The 14,607-nt window shown below is 44.3% G+C and overlaps 1 protein-coding gene across 11 annotated transcripts in view; it reads right to left on the reverse strand.

The window, feature by feature from the left end:
- Positions 1 to 14,607, reverse strand: part of PLEKHA7 (pleckstrin homology domain containing A7) — a 205,467-nt gene that overhangs the window by 52,242 nt on the left and 138,618 nt on the right. For all 11 annotated transcript variants that reach the window (XM_036221756.1, XM_016139538.2, XM_036221757.1 and 8 more), the window contains 2 exons: positions 13,312 to 13,487; positions 583 to 1,044 (listed from right to left, as the gene is read on the reverse strand). In XM_036221756.1, the coding sequence (XP_036077649.1) occupies positions 583 to 1,044; positions 13,312 to 13,487 (638 nt within the window). The remainder of the gene's footprint in view (positions 1 to 582; positions 1,045 to 13,311; positions 13,488 to 14,607) is intronic.

Below are 14,607 nucleotides of genomic sequence, written 5' to 3' on the forward strand. Positions count from 1 at the left end.
GGGTGACCCTGAAATCTGAACATTCATAAGTATTTCCTAATTAAAGTTATAAAAAAATACAGTGCTTTGCAAATAGCAAGAATATGTGCCCTCTAAATAATTAAAAACTGCTTCTTCAAGGAATGGGTATGATAAAACCAAATGTCAACAGTGCCTAAGCATTGCTCTATGTGCCTGAAGTTAAAAATCTGTCTGTATTTACTTTAGTTTCTACAAATATTTCCAGATGCATATAAGAGGAGTTACTATCCACATGCTGACCGTCTCAAGGCACACTCTCTGGGGAACAGAGAAGTCTCCTGATGTAATCTCAGTGGGCTTGGGAGGCTCACAGACCCAGGTTTGAACTTGGGCTTTGTCAATTATTTTTGTGCCCTGGGTTGGTTCCTTTACTTCTCCATGCCCCAGTTTCTTCATTTATAAATTGGAGCTATTGCCCCCTCCTTACAGGGCTGTTATGGGGATTTATGGAGATAATGAAGGCAAGAGGATTTACGGCCGGTGTTACTCAACACGTGCTGAGTAAATGACAGTTATGTTATTATGTTCATTAGTAACAGTGATATTGAGTCTATTACTAACCTCCTGCCATCCGCCTTCTGGGACTTTGCCCAGTGCTCCACCTGGGCCAGGCTGCTCTTTCTCTGGCTGTGCTTTTCATGGTTGGTCCTGGAAGGAAAGGCGCGCTGGTACCCACCAGTCCCATTCTGCTCTCCTGGGCCATATGCGATGCCGTTCTTCTCTGCACGCTGGGGCTGCGCCTGCTGGCCTCTCAGGCCACTGGGTAAATCCACGAACAAGGCATCTTCCTCAGCTGGTGAGTATGGGGACCTGGCCTTGCTTCTGTCCCGCTTGCCCTCCACTGGGTCCCGCTGGGAACGGTATCGTTCTTCCTCTTGCTCTCGCCTCTCGAATCCAAAGGAGTCCTCATGGCGGCGATGAGAACAATCCCTCGCATGTCCAGGCCCCACACGGCCACATTCATGAGAGGAGTCTGTGTGGTTAGCCTGGGGGACTGCCTGCCGCTCCAGCTTCTCCATGTCCCTGCAATGACAGCAGCACATTAAGCCTGTTCCAGACAGCACAGCTGGCAGCCAAGACACCCCAAAGAACACACTTTACATTCGAATTACCTCCAGGCCTTTGCATGGGCTGTTCCCTCTGCCGTGACCACTTTTCATGCCCAGTCTCTCACTCTGCTTACCCAAACTTCTACTCCTTTGGGATCTGGCACCTCCAATGTCCGCTCTACCGGAGAGCCACCCCAGCCACACACGCACAGTCTAGATCGGGACTTTAGCTGACTCCATTGTCACACAAATCACACTATACCATAACTTCATTTACTCATCTAGCACCCAAGTAGGCTATGAGTTTCATCGGGCCAAAGGCCTCTGGCCAATCATCATCTGCCCAGAACTTCCGTGCAATGACTGGTACAGAATAGGTGCTCTATAAATACTAATAAATGAGTAAATGATACATGAGACATTCTCATGATTTTCCCTTTTGCTATCTGTCTAGCTATCTGTCTGGGGCAGTCCAGCTTGGATAGAAGGCTTCTGAGTCCAAGGTCTCTCCCACTAGCAGCAAGCACGGCCCGAGGTACAACTCTCAGCATAATTAAAATTCCTCCAGGATGGTAAGAAAAGAATCGGCACAGCAACCTCTTTATATGACCACTTATTGATCTCATCAGCAAACTGCTCAAACAGGAACCCACAAGAACGCTGACCTAACAACAATTCTCTGAAGTATTAACAGTTAAAATTTAAAGGTAAGGAAACTGACGCACAGGAAAGATCATACAGCTGGAAGAGAGTGGAGCCAGGGCTTAGTCTCAGGGAGACTGCAGAGCCCACATGCTTTAGCCACCACCTTCTACTGCCTCTCCACATGTGTGTCAATGACCTAGATACATGCAAAGCTGGAAACTGTAATGGAGAATAGGGTGAAGCGAAAGGTTAGGGCGTGAACTGAGGCTAGAGGAAGGCCTTCTGGGGCATAGAGAAAAGAGTCCTCCTTCATGGCCTGTCTGCCATTGTAAGCTGCCTTTCTCCCCACCTCCTAGGGGCAGGGTCCTAGGTATGTCTGCATCTCACTACCTGGTGACAGAGACACAGTAGTGGATCCATAAGCGTTGCAGAATTTAGTTTGGGGAGGGCAGGGAAGGGAACACACTCCAGCCCCAAAGAACCAGAAAAATTACCAGGGACTCTTGGATAGAGCAGCCAATCTACTTGTACTTCTTGGTAAGAAGGTCTTGGCCTTGAAATCCATCACTCGTCAAATGGCCAAAACAGAGGGTTTTCCATTTCAACATAAAAGTATACAATGGAAATGCTGCTGCATTTACATTGAGGTGGTCAGACTTCAGGTGTCCTTGCAACAACCTCAGAACCTCAGCAACCAATAACCAGTTCAGACCCAGGACAGAATCGATCCAGCCTGGGAGCTGGTTAAAATGTCAATATAAAGTAAAAATACAACCTCTAATGTAGGGTCTGCTGCTTTGTGTGTGTAAGCCTAACTCTTGGCCTTAACTTGGACATGGAAAACTGAGAAAAGCGATTGCCCATCTCACTGTTCATGTGCTCGTGATTTTTCCATAAAAACCCAAAGCTTCGGGGAGTGGGACTTCTCTGGACCCTTATTAATCCCCTACTAGGGGACATTTTCCCTGGCGCCCCCTTCGCCCCATCTCCAATCCCTTCTTCTGGTAAGGGCATTTCAGTTCTCATTTGAGGATCACTCTCCCCCACTTTCCATCCATGTGGTTTGGGTGCCACCGACTCTACTAGTCCCCGTGCAGCTAAGGCTCCAAAGTCTCAGTGATTGGTTCAGGGGTCAACACATGTCCCTATCTGGGCCCATCAGAGTTAGCCCTGGGACTTTGGTTCGAGCTAGTCTTGAGTTGCTACAACTATATGGAAGGCAAGTATTTGAGAATAAAACCAACACCAAGGAAAGCAGGTAAAGAAAAAGAGAATCCTAAACACTTGGCCTGAGCTCCTAGATTTAGCCATGTGTAAACCACACATATCCTTGGACTTTTTGGTTGTGAAACAATAAATTCTCTTTTACTTAAGCTAGCTGAAGTTTAGTCTCTGTCACTCATAGTGGAAGGACTCCTATTACACCATTTTTGACATACTCAGATGTTGATCTCTGAGGGCCCTTTCACTCCTAATGTTCAAGTGGTCTATAAGCTCTAGAAGTGAGAACATGTGGGAAATATTCAGGGGCTTATCCTTTCAGAAAAAGCCATTCTTACTGTAAGCTTATCAAGGGACAAGTCTGTTCCACAATGTACACATCAGAGGTTTTAACTCTGTCTTTCCTTTCTTCCTTGAATCCCCATGTCAGTTGTAACCCCAACCAATAGCCTTCAAGTCGCCCAAGTTGGCCTTTATCTTCTTTGTTTCTCATATTTGGAAGACCACCCACAGGGGATATGCTAAGGCTATTGCCTAGAAGATGAAAGCTCTGACTGTCCTTTGGGTCACACCATAGCCAAGTCACCAAAGCTTTATACCCTAGTTACTCGAATTGTGAGCTCTAAGGAATTGTACCTCCTTGTTATTCATCCCTACATAAAATAAACAGCATTTTGTCATAAAAACCAGGTAGTGAAACAAATATGCCACCTACATGTATGACATTAGAACGCAAGGAAAATGGTTTCCTCAACTCCAGGACCCAAAGACTGTGGTATAATATCTCAGCCCAATCAACTGTAATGTGGATTTTTCATTCTTTGCTAATCAACCACTATGTATTTACTGAGTATCTATATTTCCCCACTGGGATGGGAACTTGGGAGCATAAGAAAGTAGTACAGAAAATAGCCTCTGCTGTCTCAGCAAGATGACCTTAATGCCCAACTGAATAATGATAACCACATTTAATATTGTCACATAAACTGACCCCAATTCATGGAGCTTGCCAGGTTTTTCTAGCCTTAGTTCTTGCTGTATATGCACATATGAGAAAACATGCCCTCATATATGTCAGTAATTCCTGAAAATAAATTTGATAGGGAACAATAAATCCTTTTCTTCAGATTACCACCACCATTTACTACAAAACAAACCTACAGAGGGTGGTTAAAAAATGGTAGTCAGCTTGCCACCTGGAAGCGTTCTAGGACCTACGATCTGGGGTTATGAATAGCTCTTAGTTCCATGGCTGCTGGGACATACGGAATATGCCTAGTGCCCACGGTCAGGCTACAGCTGCGAGTAAGAAAAGGGTAGGCAATGTTCCCTACTCCCCCACCTCACCTGACTTCAACACTTACTAAGTTATAGGGTTTTAAGGCAAACATGTTTTTTTCATTTTCTCCCTGTCTCCATGCATTCCCAACAATTTAACACATGACTTCTCATATCAGGAAACCTGTCACAAAATAGATTTGCAATGCTCGATTTAGCACAGCGATGAGAAAGGATGAAGAATCCCTCTGCTGTCAATGACTATCATTCAGAGATGCTGGCTATGCAGGGCATACAGGTTTAGCTAAGATAACACAAGCCTTTCTTGTGTAGGTGTTTACTATCATTGTAAGCACCCAGTATCAGTGACTGTTCAAAACGTAGAAAATTCCTGACACTTGTGACCATTCTGGCCATCTATGTTGCTTCTCGAGCAAGACAAGCCCAGAGCGCATAAAATTTAGAGGGAGTCAGTCCTGGTTCCAAGAGCTGGCTCCACCCCAATATATGCTGGGTGCCCTTGGGCAAGTCCTTGACCTCTCTGGCGTCAGGTCTCTCATTGGAAAAATGGAGACAACTGCCCCTGGCTCCTGGGAATGTTGTGAGGCTTAAAGAAGACAATGCACAGAAAATGCACAGCACTGTGTCTGGCACACTCATATCTATTCTCTCCTCCTTCCTTGCCCCAATTTTTTCAAAGCAGCAATGTTCACGGCAAAAAACTTATGTTTCCCAATCTCCCTTGGAATTGACCTAGCTCATGGTTCATCCTGTGGCATAGATCTGACCAATAAGATGTACAGGGCCTTCCAGGAAAGTCTTTAAAAGAAGGCACATTTAGCTGGCTTAGCTAACCCTTCCCTTCTTCCTGCCTGGAATACGGACTCCATACTGGATAGCAATGTGACAAAAAAGCGGATGAAAGCCACCTGCCAGGAAGTAAAAAAGAGCCTGGGCCCCTGATGGCATCATAAGCTTTTTATTAGCACATCACAGCAATGCTATATGTCTGCTTAGGGCAAAGTCTTGTTTTCCCCTGAAAGTGGGAAAAGATTAGATCTCAGACCAGGGATACTTCTCTCTCATCCCTTTTCTTCATAAGAACTTGGAAGTTAACATAATATCCAGCAATTGTGCACTGATTTTTATTTTATTCTGACCCCTTTATCTTAATGCTAAATACACACACACCTCACACACATAAAATCTCATTCCAAGACCCAGATAAGCAGAAGAATAACAACTTGTAGCAGGGCTTGGCTGGACCTTGGTCCTGTTGGCAGATAATGGCCTGGATGATCCTTCACCACTCGCCTTACCTAAATAGCCAAATTAGCAGCCTAAGAACCAGGGCCAGGCTACTGATATCCATGGAGAGTTTCGTCTGAGCCTGGTCAGGTGGCAGAAGTCCTGTCCTGGGAAACCAGCTGAGCCTGTGTTGACAGATGCCGAGTCCTGAGCAGTGACTCTGTGTCTCAGGAGGATGGTGGGCTCGAAAGCCAGGACCCACCCTGGGCACAGTCCTTAGACTTACACAAATGACTGAAGAGAAAGGGACATAAAGCCTCTAGGGAGCCCTAATCCAACTTGAATTAGTTCCTAGCATCTGAGGAAAGAAATGGCTGGTGAGGAATGGAGACTGGAGTTGGTTTCTTCTTTTCCCCAGAGTTAAATAGGTTGGTCCCCCTGGGAGGAGGAGAAGGTATCTGGCTACTTTTCATGCTCTGCTGTAAATTAACAATGTGGGCTGACACTCTGGCGACACACTCCCCAATTCTCTAGGCTGTCCTCCCCTAGAGAAGAGCAAGGCCAAAGAATAACTGAAACACCAGACTGCCAAGCTGAGGTGCCTCTTGCCTCAGTGGAGTGGCTATTGCCGGTGTCCATTGTCAAGTTTTAAGGGCTGACGAACCAGACAAAAAAAAAAAAAAGGAAAGATACTGAATCTCGGCCAGGTCTCCTCACTTTATTTATTCCTACCTGGAGAATCCCTCCCTTTTCCTTCTACCGGAGCACGTCATGCTCCACAATCCCAGCTCAACCCCAGCTAGTCCAGAATTCCGGCACACGCCAAGCTCATTCACTTTCCATCTCCCTATACTCCAGTTATGGTTCTGAGTCATTCATTTTTCTTACAACCAGGGCTTGGTTATTATTGCCCTATGCTGGATCCTTCTGTGTGCCAGGATCTTGACATTGCCCATCTCTAATCTCTATGAAAATCCTGCAAAGACAGTACTATCGAGCCCAGAGAGGCTCAGGGTACTCGTATGAGTACCAGATTATTTATAATAAATTATCTCTACTAAAGGGACCACAGCAACAACAGCCATAACTGACTGTGCATTCACTAACTACAAACCCCTGAGCTAAGCACATTAAATATATTCTCATTATACGAACCTGCAAACCTAGAGGTATTATTCTTTCATTACAGGTAATGAACGTGAAGCTCAGCTTGCCTTGGATCATGCAACCAGTGACATAAGCAAGATTCAAAGCCCATTCTGACCCAATCCCAAAGCCCTGTACTTGACTAGAAAACATGTCTATAAATTGCTTCTGCCATGGTCCAAGAGGCTTGTCCCACCTCATGTGTTCCTGCTACACTCTACCCAAAGCGATCAGAATTTGGAAGACCACATTAGTTCTCTGAAGAGGGTGCACATAGCCAGAAATGTAGGGGCCATTTCTGAACAGGCTGATTCCCCACATCCAATTCCAGAATAGTGCTCAGACTGCTTTCAGACATCTCAAGTCATTATCTGAACATCCTATGAGTAAATATTTTATAATTGTTTTGTTCATCCATCCACCCACCAACCTGCCCAGCCAGCCAAACATCCAGACTCCCATCCGTTTGTTAACTAAACATTTACTACGTGCCAGGCACTGTTGTCATTTTCAACAAATTTGCAGTCTACTGGGGGTGACAATGAAAAAGCAGGCTTGCATAACCTCAGCATGAAAGTTCTATGCATAGGGAATGACGGCGTGCTAAAAGCAGGGGCATCTAATACACTGAAGGGGCAAAAAAGGAAGAAAAAATCTAGGTTAAGACCTGAAGGATGTTAGGCAGTTGTCCCAATAAGGGTGAGGGCCGGGGGAAGAGGTGAGCGAGGTCCAGAGGGACCCTATTATCTCATGGGATGGACCTCCATCTACTTCTCAGATGTCACCACAGTCTGTGCTCTCCCTCATTCTCTTTGAGTTAGCCATGCTCCCTAGCTTCTGTTTCTTGAACAAACCGAGTTCATTCTTGCCTCACAGTGTTTGTAAGTGCCATTCCTTCTGCCTAGAACACTTGTTCTCAAAGTTTTGCATACGCGACTTTCTTGTATCAATCAGGCCTTACTGCCACATCTTCCCTATGTAGAGTAGCTGCTCCTGACCACCCTACTCCCTGCCTGCTAGTTCCTCCCCACCCCATCACCCTATTTTACTGCCTTCATGCATAGATCTTGATTTAAAAAAAAAATCATCTTGTTGATTTGTGTGCTTATTTATGGTCTGTCTTCCCTACCCCCACACAAGAATGCATGGGATTTTGCCTCTCTTGAACAGTGCTGTATTTCTCAGCACCTTCAACAGAGTCTGACATAAAATATGCCCTCCATAAGTATTTGTAGAATAAAAGACTAAATGGATGAATGCATAAACAAATTCACCCAATTAAAAAATTCTGTATAGCTGGGGCATAGAGAATGAGGAATAGCAAGACATGAGCCAAAGGTATCTGCAGGGACCAGACCCATGCAGCCCTGCTAAGGAAATTGTATTTTATTCCAAAAGTAACTAGACCTTCAGTGCCAAGACAGGACTATAGTTAGAGCAGAGACTACGGAAGTTTGGAAACTGAGAAAAGAGATAAGTTGTCTTCTGCTAGGTCCTCCTATCTGAGTCACTTGTCAACTTTGTGAGCTGTGAAGACAAGCTGACCTCCTTGCTTAGTGCTTTAGTTTGTCATAGAGGACAGGCATCCTAAGATAAGAGAGAAAAAGTAGTCCAACAGGGGACATTGGGAAGACAGATTTTAAGGAGGCTATAGGGAATCAAAAACCAGAGTCCAAAGTCTGGCAAGTGAAAGAACATACAGATGGGGAAGGAAATTAGGAACAGAAGGTGGTAGTTGGCAGCAGTGCCTGGTGCCCCTTACAGCATGTGGTGTAGGCTCTCGGGAATACTTGAATGAACGTCTATCAAGGGACTCTGAAGTCTGTGTAGGAAACAAAAGGGCAAAGGGAGAAGATACAGTGAGGGCATTCGGCTCTGTTCTTTGGTCAGAGAAATGATGTAGGAAGAGGCTGGAGATGGAGAGAGGCGAAGAGCAGGCTGAGGGGTGGTGTTGCAGGGAGCTTGGGTTGTTGAACCACAACTCATACTGCTAGGGGATGGGCCCATCCTGGCAAGGGAGAGAGTGTAATCTGTTCACAGAAGATTCATCATCAATGTGATCCAGGGAATTAATGATGAAACTGGAAGGATGTAAAGAAGAAAGAACCAATGATATTGTTAAACCAAACCTATGGAAGCTAACATATTAGATAAGAAGTATCTACTATATCGCAGGCATCACACTAAGCAAGTACTTTACACATTCGCTTACGTAATATTTGCAAGAACCCTAAGAAGTAAGACAAACTGAGGTTTAAAAAGCATACTTAATTTGTACAAGTGACACAGTTAGAAAGTAGCAGAGCTGGGATTTGAACACAGGTCTACCTGACTGCAGAGACTAAGCTCTGGGGAGAGATACTTAAGGTATAAGAAATCTATATAGCAAGAAGTAAGGCACCAGTCAGCTGGCCTGGACACTGGCTGTCTGCACCTCCTTTGTCTTGTCACATAAGTCATTCCTCCTCACTCTGCTCACAGCCCTAATGTTACCTGGGCACGAGTCCCTAGCTGCTGACTCTCTGTCTCATGGCTTGGTTTTCCAGAGTGAAGTATGTATCCCAGGCCTGTGACAATAAGCATGTGTATCCCCCTGACCACGGTATGTGGTTTAGATTATAAATATGATCTTAGCCTGTTTAATAATCACGGATCTCAGAGCTTCCGGACAAGACTCTGACTTTCCTGCTGGACTTCGACCTGGATTAACATGAATCAGGGGCTACTGCAGCTATCTTGCCATCAGAGGCCAGACCTGCCACGGAATTCAAGAATGAATCCAATCCAGAGGTGGGCAGAGCCCAGAAAACGACTGAGAGACCTACTGGTATTGATATTGTCTAAACTCTGAACCGAGCTGTTTCTTAAGCTAGATCTATCCTGAACTTTTCAGTGACGTGAGCCAATAAATTCCTCGCTTTTAAGGTAAATTTGTCGGCATTTCCTGTTACCGTCAATCAGGAGTACTAATATACCACATTTGTACAGAAAAGCATCTGCCTATGTGACTAAGGATGGAAGCATCTATCAAGGAGGGGAGAGAACAAAACGCTACTACTGGGGCCACCCACTTAACAGAGATGGAAGTTTTCCGATGCGAATCACCAAATTGGAGGAGAGGCAACACTCAGCCCTGCCTGGTGAATAATTCTAACTAACCAAATGTCTGAACATCTTATTCTGGAAAAATAGAACATTTAATAAGTCTGGATTTGCTTAGCTGATGATTTTGTCTCTCAGAAAGTTAAGAGAAAATGCTATTCTGTCTTTATTCTGACTCAGAAGGTAGAACAAATTGTTTTGTTTTGTTTTTAAAGGAAGGAACCTTGGGCAAACATGATTATGAGATTTTGAGAGTTTATTAAGAGTATAAGAACATATTTTAAAAGTTCAAAGAAAATCTAGGGACAATATGATGGCTTAAGACCCTAAAAGGGAAGGTAGCTCAATAGCTAAAGAATGGAACCCTTCGAAAACCAAAATCTGATAATTATAAAATCTTCAAATAGGAAAAAGTAACAGTATCCAAATCTTGGCTAGCAAATTAATCCTGAATGGTTCAAGGCTGATATTATTTCTCAATCACAGAACTCTCATTCTCAAGTTATCCTTGACCCAGTGCTCATGATGAATTGAACAAAGCCGGGGCATAAGAATGAACACCAAAAAAACCCAATGTAACAACACAAGGCACTCTCAACGTTTACATTATAAAAGGTCATGCACAAGAAATGGAATGTGGGGCACAATATTAAGCCCAAATCTGCAGTGGGATGGGCCCACACGGATATAGCCGAAATGGTCAAGTCTAGTAAGAGCTGATGTTTGTTTGTTTGAAGCAAAGCAAAACAAAAACAAACTTTTTTTTTTTTCAAAGAATTAAAATAAAGGAGAGAGGGTCTTTTTAAAAATATGAGACATTGGTATCTCTGCTTCGGGAAGATGACACAGCATAAATAAAGCCAATTTAGTTCTATTATCTTCATTAAGAAAAATGATCTTCACCAAGAAAAGGACAACCACCTTAGGAGAGACTGAAAGTATAAGAAGGGGAGAAAGATGGGAAAAGCCCAGTCATCAGCATCCCAGGGCCTTCAGGGAACTTGGACAGGGGCTCAAAACAACTCTTAGCTGATCTTTGAAGAATCAAAGATAACAGCGAAAATGCCAGAATACTGGAGACTGGCCAACAGGATCTTTATTTTCAAAAGAGGGAAAACAGACTCCATTAACCACAAGACTAGAGGGCCTACCACCAACCTCTGCTAAGCTGCCTTCTCACCCAGGCAGATTTCAGAGCATGCAAGAAAGGAAGAGCTGAGAAAAAGGCAAACAACTCAGTAGGAAAATGGGCAGAGGACAGATACAGGCAATTCACTGAAGAGGAAATACAAGTGGCCAATAAATATAAAAGATCCCCCAATCATGGAAATACATATTAAAACAACCAGATACTATTTATCTATGCAGCAGCTCAGCAAAAATTTAAGTCCGATAATATCAACAACTGGCAAAAATGCAGGTAAATAAGTACTCTCACTAGTGGAACATACAGTTTTCTTTCAGTGGTAATTTGGTGGTATTGATTAAAATTAAAAATGCATGGTATTTTAACCTGGCAACCTGAAAGACTTACACATGAAGAGACCTGTAGAAGGTTTTTCATTACAGGACTATTTATAACAGTAAAAGATGAGATAAACTATCCAAAGTTTGGCCCATGCTTAGATACATTACAGTATTATGAAATTCCATACAAAATAAAGTCGATCCACACACACTGATATATAATGATCATTAAGATGTTATCAGTCATGCTTTTAAAAAAGCACAAAAGAAACCTATATGTTTCCATAAGTGCGTATATGCATATAAATGAATAAAAAATAGTTTGAGAGGATACCCATTAACCTAGTAACAGAGATGACCTAGGAAGGTGATTAAGAATATCTCTGTCTGTACTTTTTTATGTCTTGTATAATTAAAAAGGTCTTCACTAATTGTATAATTAAATATATACAGTTAACAACTACGTATATAACAAAAAGTCAAACCCAGTGAGCATTAGGGACCAGCACGTGTACCAGGAGTAAGACCTATCAGGCCTACTCAGTTCCTTTTTCCTGGGATGATGAAGGAAATGCCAATGGCACTATGAACAGAGTGCCCACAGGCTAATGGCAGGGCCTTCACATCATCACAGACACAACAGAAATTTCAAGCTGGACGACAATGCTAGAAGGCATGGCCAAACTTAACTGAGTACCTACAGTCAAGAGTTACTGATCCAGGGTCCGCATGGAACTGTAACATATTCGTTTATTCTTTCAATTTCTCAACAGACATTTGAGATCTTAATATGTGTCAAGCACAAGGAAGCTACCAAGACGATCCCCGCCTGAAGCTTAGGATACTGAAAAGTAGACAGAAGGGAAATCTTAAAAAAAAACAAAAACAAAAACAAACAAACAAACAAAAACTGACACTCACCTGAGGTGTTACAGAAGCTGCAAGGGCAGGGCCTGACCCCAACCTGGCCTCTTGAAGGAAATCACCATCTATACCAAAAGCCTAGTTCACCTCAAGAAAGGGAACATGAATCTTGAAGAACCTCTAATACCGAAAATTACACGTGAGTTGGAAAAGGTTGATAAGCTAAAACACAACATGTGCAATCCATTTCTGTCACTAAAAAACCCTGCCTTTAGGCTGCTGGAGCTCCCTTTTGTTTTGAGGCCTCACTAAAAGATCATTGTCAAAGAGGCCTCTAAGTTGAATGAGGTGTCTGGATAGTGAAGAATGGGGCCCATGTCTGATGAGGGGTGGCTAAAGGCACACCCTGACTTTTCCAGGCCCATCCGACCCTCTCCAAGCCCCTGACTCCAGTCATTACTCCCCTGCTTTCTGTCAGGGAATCAATGAGACAACAGACTCAGGAATTTCAAAATCCCTGACGGTACCCTTGGTTTGCTCACCGGAGGGAAGGAAGGAGCAGATAGAAGATAGCTACTTGGTCAGACCCCACCAGCCGGGTGAGCAGTCTATGGCCAACTTAGTGTGCAAGGTCTTTTTTGTCCTTCCTCTCCTCCCCAATCTAGTACCCCAAGGTTGTCCCTTCCACCACAAAGAAGAAAAGAAAAACTGAGAAACACACACCAAGTTCCAAGGCTTTGTATCACAGGCAGTCATTTCACCCTCCCAGGCCTTCATGTTTCTTTGTCTAATGAAGAGAGTGGACTAGAACCTAGCAGGTCCTTAGGGGTCCCCAACCCCTAGGCTGCAGACCAGTACCAGTCTGTGGCCCATTAGGAACTGGGCCACACAGCAGGAGCTGAGCAGCAGGCGAGCAAGCCAAGCTTCATCTGTATTTGTAGCCGCTCACCAGCACTAGCATCGCCACCTCAGCTCCACCTCAGATCACCAGGCCTTAGATTCTCATAGGAGCACTGGTCCCTGGTGCCAAAAAGGCTGGGAACCGCTGGACTAGATAACTTCTAGAAGACCTTCCAGCTCTGACAGGCAATGTGTGCTCGCCATGTATGCATTCTCCTCCCGAAAGAAATCATTGTTTAAAAAGACTTCAAAGAGAGGGCAGTGTTTAATACAAGTGGATGAATGGTGGAAATTTGGCACCCAAGAGTTCTTATTTGGGTCCTGATCCCAGAGTAGGAAGCACTGACAGGAACCCTCCAACGGGACTGACCTCTTCAGTGATGACCGAGACAGCACCTGTGCAGCCTGGTTCATGGCCCTGACCCAAGCGTTCATGTCCTCCTGGGTGTCGGCACTGAAATAGTAGGTCCTCATGCCCGAATGCTCAGCCTGAGAGCCCCCGGTGGAGCTATTATAGATGAGCGCTCGCATCCCCGCGTGCACGGCCTGCAAGATTGGGACGGAAACCCAGGTTAGTGCACATTTCACTTCTAGGAGCAAAAACAAGGATTCACTCGGGCCATGTTCTCCCCTCTTCCAGCCTAAAAGTCCAAGCACCACCCTGCTTGTTTCCACACCTGGAAATGCCACCTCTGGATTCCCCTTAGTGCGGTCAGGCCCAGGGACACCTGTGCCGACTCCCCCACAGGAACGCTCTGCAGCTGTACCTGTTTCTGACTTATCTTACACCTGTGCAGGGAGGGGCACACAGTCAAGGCTTATGTGAGAAAGACTTTAAATAAACCCTCATTTCATAGAAGCAGACTCTCGGGAATCCCCATTTCAGTTCTTCTGAAGCACACAATTACTGGAACTGAGTCAAAACCCAGCTGCAACAGCAGGTGGCTCAGTGCAGATATTCACTGTGCTTCACGGTTTAGGCATGAAATGTGCTGTGTACCCATTAAAGAAGCTGCTGTTCTGTCTCTCCCAAGAGGCACTAAAGTTTGAGGAGCTAACCTTTGACTGAAAATCCTTGCACACCTACTATGTGCTAGGAAGCCTCAAGATGCTTTCACACATATCCTGAAGAAGTACTGAGAATGACCACTGAAAAGGAACTGGGATGGTTTGCAAACAAGAGGCAACTCCAGTGTTCGCCTTGTGCTCTGATAAGCAGGGGCCTATCTTAATCTTGTCAGGAAGATCCTTACCAAACCTACATAGGAAGATGGTGTTAAAAAAAAAAAAAAAAGAGGAAGATTTACTGAATAACTACTATGTGTCTCCTGGGAACTTCCACGACTTTAAACTCATTTTAATCCTTTGACAGGTAGGGACAGAATCTATGTTTTACATATATGGCAAATTAAGGTCAGAGATATTAAGTAACTTCCCCAGATTTCCACATCCAGCAACGGATTATTCATAGCACTTAACATTATCTGGTGTTATTTATCTTACATACTGTTTATTATCTGTCTCTTCCCTCTAGAATATAAGATCCATGAGAGCAGGGGCTTTGTCTATGGTTGTTCACCACTGTACCCCCAGGAATAGTGCCTGGCACATTGTAAGTGACCAATATTGCTGAATGAATGTAGAGCTGGAGCCAGGATTTACACCC

The sequence above is a fragment of the Rousettus aegyptiacus genome, unplaced genomic scaffold (genome assembly GCF_014176215.1).
Source record: "Rousettus aegyptiacus isolate mRouAeg1 unplaced genomic scaffold, mRouAeg1.p scaffold_m13_p_5, whole genome shotgun sequence".
NCBI classification, from domain to species: Eukaryota; Metazoa; Chordata; class Mammalia; order Chiroptera; family Pteropodidae; genus Rousettus; species Rousettus aegyptiacus.